Source organism: Schistocerca cancellata, chromosome 4, assembly GCF_023864275.1.
Source record: "Schistocerca cancellata isolate TAMUIC-IGC-003103 chromosome 4, iqSchCanc2.1, whole genome shotgun sequence".
Taxonomy (NCBI): Eukaryota; Metazoa; Arthropoda; class Insecta; order Orthoptera; family Acrididae; genus Schistocerca; species Schistocerca cancellata.
The window spans coordinates 893,636,853-893,655,390 of record NC_064629.1 but is presented as its reverse complement, the minus strand read 5'-3'; the positions used below and the strand labels follow the sequence as shown (position 1 = coordinate 893,655,390).

General features: G+C 37.0%; 1 protein-coding gene across 3 annotated transcripts in view; it reads left to right on the top strand.

Annotated features, from left to right (window-relative positions):
• The first annotated feature begins 1,047 nt into the window (after positions 1–1,047).
• The window catches only part of LOC126185054 (high mobility group protein HMG-I/HMG-Y-like), a 34,478-nt gene continuing 16,987 nt past the window's right edge, over positions 1,048–18,538 (top strand). The window contains exons 1-2 of one of the 3 annotated variants that reach the window (XM_049927813.1): positions 1,048–1,185; positions 1,852–1,957. In XM_049927813.1, coding sequence (XP_049783770.1) covers positions 1,880–1,957 — 78 coding nt within the window. In that variant the 5' untranslated portion in view covers positions 1,048–1,185; positions 1,852–1,879. Of the gene's footprint in view, positions 1,322–1,851; positions 1,958–18,538 lie in introns of all 3 variants that reach the window. The other 2 variants (XM_049927814.1, XM_049927812.1) reach the window with 2 other exon arrangements.

The window sequence follows — 18,538 nt, the reverse complement described above, 5'->3', positions numbered from 1 at the left end:
TCCAGTTATAAACCTTGTCTCAACCACGGTTCTCAAAATGTAAATTTTCAACAAAACAACGTTGTGTAAAAGAATCTCTTATTTTGCCATTAAGATTTCTAATAAAATTTTAGCCCTTGGAGATCCACGTAAATGACACGTAAAATATAGAATTTCATGTCTGTGTCCCTTCTCGAACTGAAGGATCTATTGCATGTCTGCCTCCACAATAATAAGTACCCTATTTAGCTCTGGATTTGTATTTTGGAGTTTCAGTCGTATAAATTATTTTATTTCCAATATAAGGACCTTACATCACTTTATCTTTAAACTCAGCTGCATGAACTGTGTTGTTTCCAACAAAAAGAAATTAAAGTGATCAAATTCAGTCTGGCTGTTTATATTTTTCTGCTTCAAGTCCGAACGCTTTATTCTTTCAACATACAAAAATTGTTTCACACTACGATGCTGTAAGCGATTAGAAGACGTATCTCTCTGTACCGCCAGTATGTCTACAAAATTTTGTCTCCTGAGGCAGCAGATGGTTAAATCAATACGATGTTTGTAGGCCTATATGGTTGTTAGCATGTATTGGGATCGTGCGTTTACTTTAGCTGAGAAAATTTCTTCACAGCTTTGAGCAATCGATTTATAATTTTACTTTTAATGAGAGGAAGAAATATTCTGTTATAACGTAATATATTGGTTTTCTTGTCGCTTCATGTTGGAGGCTTTCTTTTTGCTACGAAAATGGTTACAAACTTCCATTCCGTCACCCAACTACTCATGGCGTCGTATTTGTTTATATTTGAAATTAAATACATAGGTTTTTTTGAAAGCTGTAAACTTCAATGATAACCAACTAAACTTAAAATTTAATTTATTTCGGATACGTAATAATACAATTTTAGTCGTAATTGCTTTTTTCCCGATGTAACAATTTTTTGTTTGGCTGTAACGTTGTTTGTACGTTGAATTTCTTTTTGTTCAATAAATACATTTTCATCTCTGAGCGAAGTGACATTGACAAAATTCCATATTTAATAACGAAAATACAGAATGCCTCTGTTTATATATTTTTTCCGTTGTCGCATTCTCTCATTTCAACCATTAATAACGAACAGAATTTTCGGCGGGAAGCGTGCGCTATCTGTGTGAACGCTTTGGAACTAACTTCTTGCCAAGCCGTCATCGCGCCGGTGCGAGGTGAGCAGTAGGTATTTTGCCGGGGGTTTCACGTTATTGTGTGCGTTCGATACAGAACTGAGGCGCTTTAACTCAACGGAATAAATTTATACATTTTACTGAAAATTTTATTGGAATTGTTGGGATCATAAATGAGGTAGGATGAATTAAAACTTTATTGGCGTTTGTGGAAGCTTTGTAGTAGAACCATGGCGTCCGGTGGATCGAAGACTGGTGTAGCCTGATTATTTGACGAAGTAGTTAAATTTCAAGTGAAACTAGAATTATTTTAAGGTTTTTCTTGCACTTAATTAGTGATAGATATGAGATATATAATTTTGGTGTTTTATATATTCACCCTTTATTGGTGGATTTAGTATTTGCTATAAATAGGGGCATTATTGCTTCAATATTCTTTGTAGAAATATTTGATTTGAAAATGGCGGGCACGGAATCTGAAGTGCTGCTTGTATTTACGTAACGAACAGTCATAGAATTTATGTATTAATGGGTGTGCGGATAAAAGTTCATCGCTGTGTATCATGAATGTGATTGGCAGTTTATGTTTTTGTGGTTCTTTTTGAGAGGGGGAGTGATTTCGCGCCATAATGGCGCGTTATGAATTTTGTCCGCTAACGATAGAAAGTACGTAAATTAGTCTTTCAGTGAGTCTTTTATTTATTACAGGGTCAAAATAGCCACGAGAAAAGTCAAGATGTCTGATAACGATTCTTCAGCCGCTGAAGATACTAAAAGGAAGAGAGGGCGGCCAGCGAAAGGAGGAGAAGTGAAGGTAGCGTCAGAAATCTGTTACACGCAGTTATGCCTGACCAGTTGACAAAATATTTGCTATGAATGCAGTATCTCTATCGCCCCCCATCGAATTTAAATGTCTAATTAAAAATAAATTTATATTTAATATACAAATTTATGTAGCATATTGGTGCTCAAAAACAAAAGCTCAGGTTGTCTCACATGATGCTGCATAATTGTATTTGCAGAGGTAAAACGTGTGCTAAGATTTCTTCGGGAGTCACATGGAAATATTAGAGGGGTCCATGTCTTCTGTAATGTAATTGCGATGCTTTTGTATCCAGTAAGTTTATATCTTCATTTGGTTATCCTAATTTTTTTTCTTCTTTTGCAGTACATGTTGTCGGCAAATTGGCAGTTTAATCTTTGGCTTGCATTTTCATTAATAAATTTGTAATACGTAATATTTTGGGCAAAACTGGATATAAAATTTGTCATAAGGTGTTTTAAGTGTTGTGGTGAACAGGTTGAATGGAAACACTTTTTTGTGAAAACTGGGAACGGAAGATTTATTAGAAGACCAGTTCCCAGTAGGCTTATGAGGTTTTAAAAACATTCAAAAACATAAGTTTTCATGCATTGTTTACCATTAAGTAAATTTGAAACTTATCACTGATTAACATAGTTAAAATTTTATGGATGAAAAGTCCTGTGGTTGTCTGGAGATAGTTTTACAGCCAGTGATACGTCTCTTGATTTTTGTAGTTGTATTTTTTTAAGTTTCCATAGTTTTCTGATATTTGTTATTCATTGAATCTGGTACCATGTAGTTTTCCTGTTTTCTCTACCCTTGGAAACACTTCCTGGAAATATTTTTGTTTTGCATGAACTTTTAAGGCTGGAAGATAGTATATTGCGGCAATATGATGGTTGTTGTGCACACAGTTGGACCAAGTTAAAAAAATGTATAGCAATGTATGTCTGGAAACGTGGTATTTACCTAGTTAATACTCCATTCTTTCTCAGTTTTGAGGGTTTGAGAAAAAAGTGCAAAATCTAAATTTCTTTCATGTTGATAAACAAGTGTGAAATTAGCTGCATTTTGGTAGGTTTTATTCACAAATGTCTTGAGTAGCAGTGATTACATGTAATGTAATAGGAAGAGACATTGGCTTTTTTAAACAAGAGTAATTTGCACCCCACATTTTTGAGCTCATAATCTTTCTGCATTGCTAATTAAGAACTTGGACTGTGACAATTTTCTTTTAAACATGTAGCTAACTGTACCCTAAGTATTGATAAACATTCGAAAGATATTTTTATGTTGAGGTGTCTCCCTTTTGTATGACCTGGTTAAATATGCTTTTCCATGAAAAGTGTGGAAACTGATATTTACAGTAAGGCTTGAATTGACTTGTCTTAATACACTCATTTCATTGACATTTCTTCTCTACTGTATCTCCAAAGTGATCAAAATGTCCATAAATGTAACACTGCCCACTGTCCTAGATAGAGTTCTTGTGATTAAACTTTATTCTGCATCCTTTGGGGGCTTGATTTCTGTGCCAGTAGTAGACCAGTAGTAATAAAAGCTTGAGGAGGGAGGGGCAACAGTGATATCTTAGTAGTTTTCTCATGTTGAACCATATGATGTCCATGCAGTAACCATCCATTGACATATACACAATATACCACTTTAGTGACCTTATGTTGATCCAATGTAGTTCTGTTGGCATGCCTGTGATAGCTGTGCCCTATAGGTTTTTTGTACTGTGCCATAATTTTGGGTTTTGCTGCATAATACCCTTCTTCAGGTGCGGAATAATGTGTGTGCCCATAGGTTCAAAAACTGCATATGTTATCATATCATACATGTTTTTCAGTAAAGTTACGATGTTACACGTAATAAAACTGTAGACTGATTGACGTATTCATTCAGGCATGTTTCATAGTGTTTCACATCTGTTTGTGATGTTGCTACTTAAATCTGATTCAGGATGGAGTACTAATCTCTCAAATTTTTTGCAAATTCAAAGAAATCAACATTAGAATGCTGTTTTTTATGTGAATATTTTGTCAACACTGTTACGGTTAATTTTGCGATTGTAAAATTTAGTTCCACACATTTTCAAAATTTCATGTCCCATATGTTACTCATTAGATACAGAAAATTGTGAAATGTATTTTGCTTCATTTTAGGGATGTAGCCTTGTATGCAAGTGAAGTGATTAGTAGCTCAGACCTGAAGAAAAATATAGAATTATGGTATAGAGGAATGCAGAAGATTTGATTGGTAGCTCAAATAACAAATGAGGTGGTACTGAATTGAACTGGGGAAAGAGATATAGGGCAAGAGTTGCCTAAAAGATGATACGACACATCCCGAGTCGTCAAAGAATTGTCAGTTCGGCAATGGAATGTGGTGTAAAGAGGCATAATTGTGGAATTGGAGCAAAGGTGTGAGTACAGTAAGCAGGTTCAGATGACTGTAGGCTTCAATGTTATGCAGAGATGAAGGGGCCTGCACAGGATAGACTGATGTGAAGAGCTGTATCTGGGGAATAACAAGCTATCAGCCTGAACACTCATTTAATTGTGGCTCTCCATGCTATTATGTCTTGTGCAAGCCTGCTCATCTCAGCACAGTTCCTGCTGCAACCTACATTAATTTGAACCTGCTAACTGTAGTCAACCTTTGATCTGAATCCACAACTTCTAGACCTTGCCCTGCGCCAACCCTCTTTTCTCAGTCACAAAATTGATCATTCCTTGATGCCTCTGAATGTGTTCTATAGCACCACATTTCAAAAGTTTATAATCTCTTCATTTCATAACTGTTGTTGCCCATGTTTCACTTCTGTACAAGGCTCCATGTGAGAAATATTTTCAGAGAATACTTCTTAATCATTATTTTAGAAGTTAACAAATATCCATTGCTGGGCAGTGCTATTCTTACAATTTCCAACCTGTATTCTGTAGCCTGTGTACTTAATCAGTATTTTGCTGACCATATAGCCAAATCATCTGCTTGTAGTATTTAATTTTGTAGTCTAATTCTGTCTGTGTCAAATGATTTAGACTACATTCCATTGCCCGTGTTTTACTTTAGTTGATATTCATCTTATAATCTCTTTCCAAGCCACTATCCATTCCAGTCAACTTTTAAGAACAGAAAAGTTACAATGTGAGCAGAAAACACCAAATTTTTTTTCATTTGTTCTGATTTCATGGTTGTTCCTCAGTTTGCTCAGTGTTCAGACTGAGTAAAAGTAGGGATGAGTTATTCCTATATTACTGCATCAGCAACTACTGTTTCTATTCATGTCATTTCTCTTAAAGTTGTGGTCTGGTTTTTGAACAAGTTGTGAATAACCATTTGCTCTCTACCTTCAGGATTTTAATGTGTCTATTCTAGTCAACATTATCAAAAGCATTGTCTAAATTTATTGAGGGTGTAAACATAATTTGCATTTCTTTAACCCATTTTGTAAAAAAAGTTGTAGGGGCAGTATTGTCTCAGTATTTGGAACACAAATTGATTTCCCCTGAGGTCAGCTTCAGCCAGTGTGCCATTATTCTGTAAATAATCTGAGAGTAGTTTCAGGCACTACTTATTAATAGTAGAACTGACGGAATATGTTATGTACCTAGGACCACCAATGTGGTCATTTTGACTGCTATATGAAAATAATTATTCTCATTATTGTTTCAAATGTGTGTTTTAGGTTTATAAAACTAAAAAAAGATAAATTATACAAATTTTCTCAAATTTACTATTTTTTCCATTTATCACAAACAAGAATGAGTTTTTAGAAATGTTTTGTCTGTTTAATAAAGATACGTTTTATTTCAAATTCTTTTACTAAAGAAGCTAACGTATTTATTGTGTAATAATTGTGAAATTAATTACAGTAATTATTTTATGTAGTCATGAAATCTGTTTGCCAAACTCACATACCATAACATATCTGTAAAATTCTGATTGTTTTAATTATTCAGTTTATTTGCACTCACTGATGTGAATTTCATATCTTTAGTAGCAGGAACTACACATCATGTCATTAGTTATGGCCTATGAACAAGAGCCACACAGTTGCTGTTTGCAGTTTTTGCAGATATAACTTGTCTTATTTCTAAACTTCATTTGACATTCTCATTATTTTATTTCCTTCCATAGTGTTAACAGATTCAGCTTCTGTTTCAAAGTTACTTTTCGAGTCCATGTATCACATACGAAGCTCCTCTGCTAGCTTCAGGATATAATTTTGATGAGTGATCCTCATCCCTGTTAATTTCTTGAAAATTATCCATTAATTGATAGCAGCCAGGTCAAGAATATTATAAAATACATGAACTGGCCCTCTAGGAGTACCAGCTCAAACGACATATTTTCTTGCTATTTGACTCACCACATCAACACCATCTTTTGTATGGTTGTAGAAATTGTTTCTGGAAGAGTGTTTTTTTTTTTTTTTTTTTTTAAGACCAGTCTGTAGTTCAAATTCTGAATGCAAAGTGCTAAACAGAAGCACATTCTTGTTTCATTTGTCGTGATATACAGTAAGAATGCCACTGGAATGTTTGAAGAGATCTGAGTTGTAAACATTTGTCTTCATTGCCTTCACAGCATGAGGGATTTCTCTTCTTGATTGTCTAATTGTTCCAACAATGCTAGTACCATTAGTTCTCAACTTCTACCAGTTTTGCTGTTGTAAAAAAAAAAAAAAAAAAAAAAAAAAAAAAAAAAAAAAAAAATGCCCATAGTCACGTTTCCCCCATTCTTTTGAAACGGCTCAATCAACTACATTACTACAAATGCAAGAAGAGTCTGGCCATGTGATCTGTGGTTGTCTTTTCCTAAATAAAGGAACCCATTGCACAGAAACTTTGAGTCAACATAGACAAGATGCCAAAATTGTGTACCAAATTTATCTGGTTTGTTAGGCATTTTGCCTTGTTTTGCTTGGGAAAAGCTGTTAGTTAGCTGTCAGGTTTTCACTTGGAATAGGTCAGATGACAATTTTCGATGAATTTGTTTCTAACTTTTGATACTAAAGTGAATTTGCTTTCAGACATTTTGGTCCTGTGTTTATAACATCGAAGTACAAAAATCTTAGGATTTCTCAAAAGCAATTTCTCACCGTAGTATCACTGAAGGTAGGTGGGCCCCACTTTTTTTGACCACAGTTCATAAAGGTCAGTACTATTGACTCCAAGAACACCACAAGTGTACAATAAAGCAATAAAACCCTAAAGTTTCTCCAAACTTACACTCCAGAATTCATTTCCTAGAACATGTTTTGCCTCCATTTCCGTACAGTGTTTTATGTCTTTCAGTATTGATTCATCAATAAACAGACGCCATGCGTGCGCTACACTGGCATCAGAAACCTACCACTTTGAATATGGTGTAGGTCCTGGATTTCTCTCACGATGTTGATTTGCCAATCTGCCAGTTGTGTGTGGTCTTTCCTAACTCTGCTACAGACCACTCCATGATGCCATCAGTACCCAGCAACATATTACCGTATTTACTCGAATCTAAGCCGCACCCGAAAAATGACTCGAAATCGAGGAAAAAAAAATTCCCGAATCTAAGCCACTCCTGAAATTTGAGACTCGAAATTAAAGGTGAGAGAAAAGTTTGACAGCCCCTCCAAATCGAAAAACAGTTGGTCCATTATAATGTGAAAAACAATTGAGGTTGAATGGATGAAGATACAGCTACAGTAGTTTGGTTTGAGTCGCAAGCTTAACAGTTAAGCTTTACCAGGTAGCCAGTGCTGTGTGTCAGGAGCTCCGTCCGTATTTATATGGGTACCCTTCCTTTTTCGCATGCTTCATCTGGTTTGAATAGATTGCTTATTTTGCTTTTATCTGATAAGTGCTGTTCTTTGTTATAGGTGTTTGTCACTCTAAGCTGAAAATGCATTATTGTACTGTGTCGTGCATTGTCTGTCACATTCTGATAATGCGTGTTTACGACCAGTCGCCGCTCGCGGCAAGGCTTGCTTTTGTGCGCGCTACTGTGGCTTACAACAACAACAAAAAAAGAGGAATTGTCTCATAAGCGAACAATGGCGAGAGTCTGCTATTTGTTGTTACTCAAACTGCTGCTTTCTTTGATAATCAACAAGAACCAAATAATAGACTGCGTGTGATAGATGTTCTGAACGAGAGTTTAGCGAAAAATTTTCTCCATTTGAAAATCTTTGCAGACGACTCTTTAGTAAATTACATTCTGCCCAGAAATTAGTGTCATCTTAGATTTAAAAATCTAGTCAGTTGGCGTGCTCAGTTTCTGACTCACTATTCAGCATAAGAATAATACGAATATAAACATGACATATGTATATCCTTCCACATTTGCTGTTCTAGTTTCGTAGTTTATTAGGCAGACAGGATTTAAATGAAATAGCAGCAAACACAAAAGCATACATGGCATAATGTTTACATTCTTCTACCTTTTATTTACTGACGCAGAGGTTTTGGCGCCAGTATTTATCTTTGTGCCTGCAAAGCATACCTGTGTAGCGTGACATATATTTGACGGCAGAAGTTAGTTGTGGCAACACCTACCAACATTTTTCAGAACTTCCACTTACTTTGCACTCGATTCTAAGTCGCAGGCGGTTTTTTTGATTACAAAAACTGGGAAAAAAAGTGCGGCTCAGACTCGAGTAAATGCAATATGTGTTCCTGGGTGGCATGTGTTATGTCCATTCTAATATCTTCTTTTACGTTCTACATTTTCTGCTGCTGTACTGGAACAACAGAAAACTTCAAATTAGAAGTGTGTGCTGAGAGTAATTGTTATCTAAATTTTATTTGAAAGTTGAATTTTGGCATGTAAATAACACAGTTCAAAATTATTACCAACTTGGCTGAACAAGTAAGTTTTCAGCATAGTCTGAATCACCACTTCCAGAGTGAATGGTTGACAGCAATCTTTGTCTGCATCTTCTCTTAGGTCTTCTGCATCTAGGTCACATTCTGCTTTACTCATCTGGAATATCATGTAAGAGAGCCAAACAATTCTGCATCGGTAAGCGACTGAGATCTGCAAGTCATTATTACTATGTTACTACGAGCTAACGAATGACAATATGACTGGAGATGCAGAGACAAACAATGGACATCAGTAAACTAAGAGTTCCATTATTGTGTGTATTATTGCTGTTTAGAGACTGATTAATAGATTTAATCTCAACCAGAGGAACGATAAATATTGTAAGACATTTTATTATAATAATCAATACAGCAGTCAAAATGACTGCTCTCATGGTTCTAGGTATACTTACCATCCTAACCATTTTTGAAAAAAATATATGTAGTACAGGTGATTCTGACCTTTAACCTCAAGTCACTGAAGTTCATTGCAATACAACAAAGTGCTGTCAAAATAATTTTGAAAATGTGTTGCGGTCATTTTTACTGCATTGGCAGTTCTAGTGTTAAACTAATGATTTGGTAATATTCACACGTTGGCATATTTATTTGGAGGTGAAATGATAGTCTTCTTGGAGTCTGAGGGTATTTCACTTCTCTCATATGTTGCACACCAGTTGGGACAGTTTTGTATAGTAGCCATCTTTTTTCAAAAGGTCTCTTAATTTTCCTGTAGGTGGTGTCCATACCTCCTGTAGTTGTTTCTGCAGTTGTGCTCTGGGTTGTTACTGCTGAGCCATTTTACATTTTCTCTCACTTTTTTTTCAGACCTGTGTGTTTCCTTTTGCCTGCTGCAATTTTATATTTTCTCGTTTTGTCTGTTAAATTCAACTTCTCCCAAGCTATTCAGGACTTTTAAGTAGGACTTTTTGCCTGTTTATCTGCTGCCTTCATTATTCCATCTCTCAAAGCAACAACAGGAACATGGTTCTCATTTAGTCACTATTGATTGCAGATCTTTTTTGATGATATAACTGAAGTAATATCCCTTATTATAACTTTGTGTACCTTTAACATGAGTGTCTAGCTACTTTTAGGAACAGTAGAATGTAAATTTTGCAGTGTTGTTCTGAAAATGTAAATGCTTCATAAACCACACACAGCAGTAAGGTATATCTTCACAATACTAGTATATCAAATCTCTGAAGATGAATACTTAAGGCTCCAACATGTACAATGTTGTCACCAATCAACTTCTAACTTGGTACATGGAACTTACTATTTCTCAAATTTATTATCCTTGGTGTGCTTTTTGTTGAATGTAACTCTTCTGGCATTCTTGATCCTTCCACCACTTTGTTGCCTTTATGTCCACTAAAGTCTCCTTTGATGAAGCACAAACAGAATTGTACATGTAAAAACTGGTTCAACAAACTGAAAAATACACTTTTGTTGTGTACATGTTGCCAGTGTTTGTGCAGTAATCTCTGTAAATTCGCAGTTATTCATGCAAGCCTATTTTTGGTACAACATTGGGGAAGAAGACCTACTGTATTGCAAGATATGCAAAGATATTTAGAATTTTATATTCAAATTGTATGTCACAGTTGGAGTTTAATATTGTTTGGGATATTGAGAACACACAACTCTGGGCATGATTGTTAAATGCTGTTGAATTTGTACAGGTATAACATGGAAAACAGTTACCTAACAATAGGTGATTCAAGTGTGATTTCCTTAATTTTTTTGTTTGTAAACAGGGCATTTTTGTGATTGAGTCTGAAACATGGATTACATAAGTATGATTCTAAGGGACTGTGTTCAGTTTGATATTAATAAATGTGGCACATAGTAAAACTTTTGTTTTCTAGAAAAAAAAGTATATCAGACTTAATTTTATTTTCATTTGCTGCAATGTTCAGACTTCAAAAGCATAGGTTTTGAACTAAAGTTCCTCAGGACTTGCTTTCTGCTCTTCTAGCCTTCAGAAAATTTGGTGTACTTTTGTTACTGTCAAAAACTGCTGCTAATTGAGGTGCACAACACAGGCAGGCATGCACTATAGCTGGTGAGAAGTGTCATTGGGCAAAAACAGCAATCTTTCCCATTGTGTGTGGGAAGTCATGCACTTAAGCATCTATTTGCTATTTCCAATGGAAGCTTCAAATGTCGGGTGTGTGTTCTTCGAACTGTTGAGTGTAGTGCAGAATAGAATGGGGAGAAAACTTAGTTTACACAGTGGAAGTACTTCCCCTACTTAAATTTTCTGACTGTGTTTGAAGAGGGTATATCATGAAAAATGCAGGGGAGTTTGACACATTGGAGATGATACCTGCAGCATGTGTGAATTCCATTTTCCTTACATTATTTGTTTGGATATGAAATTAATGATGATCACATAGGCTCATATTTTGCTAAAGCTAGTTGTGGGCTGGTTCATTGGTAGAATACTGGGAAAATGCAATCAGTCTGTAAAGGAGATAGCTTGCACAAAGTTCATTTGACCATCATTGAGTATTGCTAAAGTGCAAGAGATGGAAACCCATGTAGTCTGGATGAAAACCTTAAAATAGATGTGGGGTAAGTTTGCTATTGGTAACTATTTATGAGCCTCTGAAAGATGTTTTACTGGAAGTTACTGCTTTGTAATTTCTGAAAGTTACATAAATATTCGTCAATTTTTTTTACCACTGGGTAATTGTTTTAAGTGCTATGTGGATACTTGCGTTTCAATAGTACCCATTTCTATGTAAATATTACCAGCTCTGCTGTGTGATCATGAATGCTAATAAAATATGTGAATATGATCAAAATCCTCAGCTTGGTTGATGTACTTTGTTGTTGGCACATCAACATAGACCGGATTTCTTTTTCAGGTTTGTCACTGCCAAGCTTTAGTCAGATGCAGGTAAAATGCTGTAATAATATTGGATCAGTAGTACGGTCCTACCTTAATGAAGGCCACTTACAGAAATGACTGCAAAATTGGGAGGTCTTGAATGGTGACAGTGTCAAAAGTCCAAAAAACTAGTTAAAACTAAACAGCCAGAGACACATCATGTATATTTATTAAGTAGAACTTGAGTGTTGTGAATCAGTGATAAAAAAAGTTGTCATATTAGGAAACGTGATAGTGATTATCTGATGTTATCAGAACTTCCATCAAATATACTATGAAAAAGCTGTAAATCCTTCTGTATTGCTTGGATTGGAATTGCCTTTGCTGAAAAGACTTTCATGCAGTGTGCAAATGACAATCAAATCTTCCCATTTAACATTTCACTTGTTTTCCACTAATGAGTTTAGACAAATCCAACGTTACTTTTTACACACTTTTAACTCTCTCAAAACTTAAGAATTAAGTCATTGTCACATGATTGACCTTACAAAATAATTTTCAGGCCTTTTTGGAACCTGATGCAACTTAATGGACATTGGCTACTTACTATATAAAACCAGAATTGGTGTTGAATATCTTTTTGCCAAAAGTTTGGTTACAAAGTTTATGTGCAAGGAGCTGACAAGTGAATGTCAGCAGATCACAAAATTGGTTGAGAGTACTGTTCATCCCACTTCACATGTGATGAAATTATGTACCTGGACAGTCTTTCCTTGTGGCTGGTGAAGACCAGGACCTACTTCTGAAACGCTACACCTTCCATGTCTGGTTTGAGATATACTGGTACCTGTCTCAATTATCCTTCGTCTGTCGAGTTATTAAATATCGATGGCATTGTCAGAATGGCAGTATATTTACGAAGAATGTAAGTGGCGAAACCTGTAGTGTGGTCAGTTAACACAAAGTTTACTAGCTGTCTGAAGTGTTTTCATCATTTAATAATTTTATTTATTCGCTTAAATAGCACCATCACTGGTTTCAGACAGACAAGTTCATTGTCAGGCAGCCGTTAACATTGACGCACATTTACTCTTGTTCACATTACTATTCACTTTCTATTCCTTTTGTGAAAATTCCTGGAATGGTGGTGCCCTACAACAAAAACATGTGAGAAATAGCCGTTTTAACTGTAATTGTACCTACTAATGATTGAAAACAATATATGTAGATGCAGAAAAGTGTTTACATTATTTTCATATGTTATTAAGTAAAGCTACAGTTAAATAGGCTGTTCCTCACATTTTGGTTGTAGGGCACACAACAAAGGGAAAAAAAATTGAAAAGCAATAGAAACAATAAATATGTGATCAGCCATCTGATAATGAACATTTTGGTTGAAAACAGATGAGTGCTGTTTATATGAATAAATGGCATTATTGAAAATGGGTGGTTGCTGTTTCCTTCTCTAAGAATTGATCTGTTTAATAAAATATTGCAAGAATTAAATTGGAAAATATTTTTAATATTACAAAATACTGTTTTAATGGTTTTATCTAGTTTTCAACATAGAATTTGTAGACATCATGGGAAATGTACCGAGGCTCGGGTCTTCAGATGAGGAAGGAATACTACACTGAATGTTCATTCCACCCACTAAATGTTCTGGGGCATGTTAAGAGCTAGCTCCATTCTGACATATATTAGCATTGCCAACATTTTTCAGTAAAATAATATGCCTACCGGTTGAAATGAACAGAAGTTTAAAAGTTATGCAAACAGCATATATATTCAGAATGAGATTTTCACTCTGCAATGGAGTGTGCACTGATATGAAACTTCCTGGCAGATTAAAACTGTGTGCCGGACCGAGACTGGAACTTGAGACCTTTGCCTTTCGCGGGCAAGTGCTCTACCATCTGAGCTACCCAAGCACGACTCATGACCCATCCTCACAGCCTCAATTCTACCACGGCGTCCTGGGTTTGATTCCTGGTGGGGTCAGGGATTTTCATTTGCCTCGAGATGACTCGTTGTTTCTGTAGTCATCATTTTATCATCATTCATGCAAGTGGCGAGATTGGACTGAGCAAAGGTTGGGAATTTGTACGGGTGCTGATAACCTCACAGTTAAGTGCCCCACAATCCGTTCATCATAAATTACACCAGTACCTCGTTTCCTACCTTCCAAGCTTCACAGAAGCTCTTCTGTGAAATTTGTAAGATAGGAGGTGAGGTACTGGTCGAATTGAGGCTGTGAGGACAAGTCATGCTTGGGTAGCTCAGATGGTAGAGCACTTGCCCCCGAAAGGCAAAGGTCCTGAGTTAGTCTCGGTCCGGCACACAGTTTTAATCTGCCAGGAAGTTTCATATCAGCATATTTATTATTTGTAACTTCTACTGAACACAGTGGCTGTCATGTTAAAGTAAATTGGAGGCCATAACCATTGGGAGGCTGAAGTTCATTTGCAGATAAGTGCAGCTAACAACGTCAGTTGTGCTCACTGGCCAGCCTTGAGATCCAGATGATAAAAACACCAGTAGGTCAGTCATATAAATTTTGTAGTGATGACTATTGAGAGTTAGCACTGGAAACTGAATTCATTGAAGCCTTTCTGCTCTCAATGAATCATGGCGACATACAAAGCTGATAAGTTTAGAGTGGAACACTCAGTATAGGGACATGGTGAATGAGGCAGTGCAGTTATTGAGGCGGTGACTTCATATTTGGGAGGATTGTGTTTAATCAGTCAGGCCATCCTGATAAGGTTTTTACTAAACCATTTCAGGCAAATGCCAGGACAGTTCTATAGCAAGGCTGCAGCCAACCACCTGTCATGTTCTAATACCGTTAATAGTATGTATGTGTATTATGAGGTATACATTTTCATTTTATTAAGATGAAAAATCCTAAGGCATTACGAGATAAAAAATTTGACTGTCAGCTACCTGTGATAGGCAGGTGCAACATATAATCTGAATGGGACTGTCATTACCCCTTTTACATAAATGTGAATATGAATTGAAATTTGTCTCAGGGGTCATAATTGTTGTTGGTGCATAAAGGACTAAAAAATTAAATTGCCTAACAACATGTAATGACTGTGGGGGGGAAAATCCAACACCAAAAAATAGTTAATGTAGAGTAATGAAATTTCGGGAATAAAGTTGTCTAAGTAACATATTTGATTGAAATTGCAAGATCACAGGTTAATGTAACGTGAGAAGTCATTGCAGATATAAAATGCTGATAGACTTACAACCAGTGTAACTGCCAGAATGTTGAATGCAAGCATGTAATTATGCATGTATTACGTTGTACAGGTGCCAGGTATCAGTTTGTGGGATGGAGTTCCATACCGTTTGCACTAGGCTGGTCAATACAAAGAGTTAATGCTGTTTGTGGATGATGCTGGAGTTATGAGATGTCTCATATGTGCTGAGTTAGAGACAATCTGGTGATCGAGCAGGCCAGGCAAAATGCCAACACGTAGAGCATGTTGGGTTATAACAGTGGTATGTGGACAAGTGTTATCCTGTTGGAGAAAAAAAAACCTGGAGTGCTGTTTGTGAATGGCAGCACAGCAGGGTGAAGGGTGAATCTCCAGATTGACATAACATTTGCAGTCAGGATGTATGGGATAACCACAAGTGTGTGACGGTTGTCATATGAAATTGAACACTGGGCCATAACTCAAGGTGTAGGTCTGGTGTGTCTAGCATGCAGACAGCTTGGTTGAAGGCCCTCAACTGGCACCTCCTGGTCAACACATGGCCATGGCTGGCGCTGAGGCAGAACCAGCTTTCATCAGAAAACACAATAGACCTCCCACTGTCCTCCTGTGAACTCAATTGCTTGACACCACTGAAGTCACAAATGGTGGTGGTTTGGAGTCAGTGGAATGCACACTTACAGGGTGTCTGGTTCGGAGCTGGCTATGAGGTAGCATATCTGTAACTGTTCATTGTCACTGTATTGCTAACTGCTGCTCAGATGCTGCTGCATTTGCAGTATGATCCAACAGTCATATGCCAAGCAAAATGGTCTTACCTCTCGGTAGTGCCATGTATAGTGCCATGTAACCATCTGGAGCCCTGTCTTGTTGTGACTGTGTATTCTTGTGACCAGCAGTCGTGTACAGTGGCTACATTCCTGCCAAGATTTCTACAATATCATAGCCCTATTACATGACCTCATTCAACCTCAGTGAGGTGTTGTTATTGGTGTCTTTGTTGCCCTAAAGATATTCTTGACTAACGTCAACTCACCATGTCCAATCTCAAAAGTAACTGACACTCATGACCATTAAAGCATGTATTTAAAGCAAATGTGATTTGTACCCTCCTAGTGGTGCAACTGCCACAAAATTTGTATTAGACATCTTTCAGACATAGAAATAAAAAGTGAGAGAATTGTCTTGAGATGGATACCTAATAGTTTTTTTAGTTTGTAGGTAATCAGTGACAAGTATAGCAGATTCTGTATCTTACCAGTGCCAAGCTGGCGGATCTTGTGATGCGAGTGACTGCTGCAGTCCTTATGTGGTGGGATATCTTGACAAAAGATGCTATCAAGTACTATATTGACATCTAGGCAAAATGTGAGTGAGCAGAAAAGCCACTCCTTGATCTGCTTCTTGTCCAGCCTCTTCATTTGTGGAAGCTTATTCTTCCTGTAAAGGTACTCGATAGGCAGTCTGAGGTTTCCTGGTGTACTTGTAAGACGTAGAATTCTTGTCTCCCTGGGTCTCATAAAATCTCCACAGTATTTTGGCAGCTAGTCTAGTTGCCATTGAAAAGTGGTTCCTAATGACTGCTGTTCTGCTTAATGTTGTGTATACTTTGGCTGTTACCTCCTCCACCTCAAGATTGTGTCAGCATTCTTTCCCAATTCTTGGGAGTGGATTGACACTGTCGTGCGAGTACAACAGGCTAACAGTGCATCAAGAATTGACATATGAACCTATGTGATAAACTTATCAGAGAGAGGCTGATGATGCAGGAATGCTGTTTAGAAAGGACTAAACATAGCCCTGACACCAACATCACTACCGATGATAGACATCAAAAGCAGTGTGGAATCAGCCACCTGCACTGTGAGTGATGCTGAACAAATATGCTGTGACAGAGGCTGCATGTTCACTAGGGCCACACTACTGTAGGATGAATATTTCAAATTTGGAAAAACTGGTCATCTGTGTGATGTGTGGCAACCCAGATTGTCTTCTGTATGCTGGCAGTGGGAATGCTGTTGCTCCTGCACACAAAATGTAAACTGAAAATTGACAACCATCTCAATTACGCGGTGTATGCGATAGGAGGCGGCCGAGCAAGTGGTTCGAAGAGAAACCCACCAAACTACTTTGCAGGACATTTGATGTGAAAACTCTAGAGAAATTTCAACCAAAAGCTGCTGCAATACCATGACATTTTTGTCCAAAGTCCACAAAGAGGACAGCCCACTGCAGTCAGCAATAAAGTAGTAGCAATATACACATGGGCCCAACACCTGACTTCAGTCCATTTGTGGGGAGAAATGCCAAGACAACACCTGTAATTACTTTCATTTTGTACGTCATTTACAGGAACATCGCTGCAATTATTCAGGCCCGCTGGTGAGTTTTGATGTAGTGGGACTAACCTTACTACACTCGTTTGTGCTCACCTTAACTTGCTTCCTGTTCAATGGAAATATCTATGACAGTGTCACCATGTGTTGTCCTGTATCACCAGTTGCAGCAAGTATGGTAATGGAAGATTACAGAACATTTGGCCACTTGGGCGGGACAGTTATTAGTTACAGATAACATATTTCTCTGTGTAGTTCATGAAATGAATGAAGATGAGAATGATGATACGGAAGGTGGGTCTAAGATCTGTAACTGGAGACCTGTTAATGAAAGATGCACACTTGGCTAGGATATTCCATTACATGAGTAATGTGATAAATGTCAAGTCACAAGAATACAAGAAGAAACATTCTTGGTTTCAAAATACAGATACAGTGAAGAGTATGAGCAGCAGCAGCTGCAAGATCATGTTAATCTCATAGTTTTCTCATTTGTTTCCCTTTCTATGTGGTCACTGTACAGACTGAAAACTGTTGAGGAAAGTCTTTAACCTTGTTTTACTCCCTTCTCAACTGCTGCTTCCCATTCATGCCTGTAGACTATTATAAATGCAGTAGTAGGGTTAAATTAATAATTATTTGTTGAATTATTTTAGATGAAACCACAATTCTTCAGACAATATATAGGAGACAAAATGCATAAATAGGACATTAAAATGTCCCTGCTGAACAGTCTTGAACATTTTATAAAAGTACACAAGGTGGAAAGTACATGCTGGAAAGTTTGTTCTGCATTGGAAGGAGCAGAAGCTGACATCATATTTACATGGAAAATTATTATAATTATTATTATAGTTTGAAATAGCTACAACCCTATTGAATCTAAAATGCACTGCACTGGGTATGATTGATGTTCATTAAAGAATACACACAAAACTAGAGCTCGTGGTTTCCAATTTCTTCATATTTATTGCAACACAGTTTTGTTTTATTATGATCAGCCTTTGATGTCTGAAGTCTCAGTATTTAAGCCAGATTGGTAAGCTGTACCCATGGATTAATTCATGGTATCTGCAAAGTAGGTACATGTTGTTTTGAACTTGTGACTAATGCACAAGGAAGTATGCACTTCTGCAACTGACTGTTAACTGTGAGGTGTTAACACATTAATGGTTGATTAGACTGGGTGTTGTGTTGCCCTAATCATTATCATTTTTCATCCCCAAGTCACCGAAGTGGTGTCAAATCAGACTTGCACCTGGCGAACTGTCTACCCGACGGGAAGCCCTAGTCACACGACATTTACAAGGACTGATTGTATATTTTGT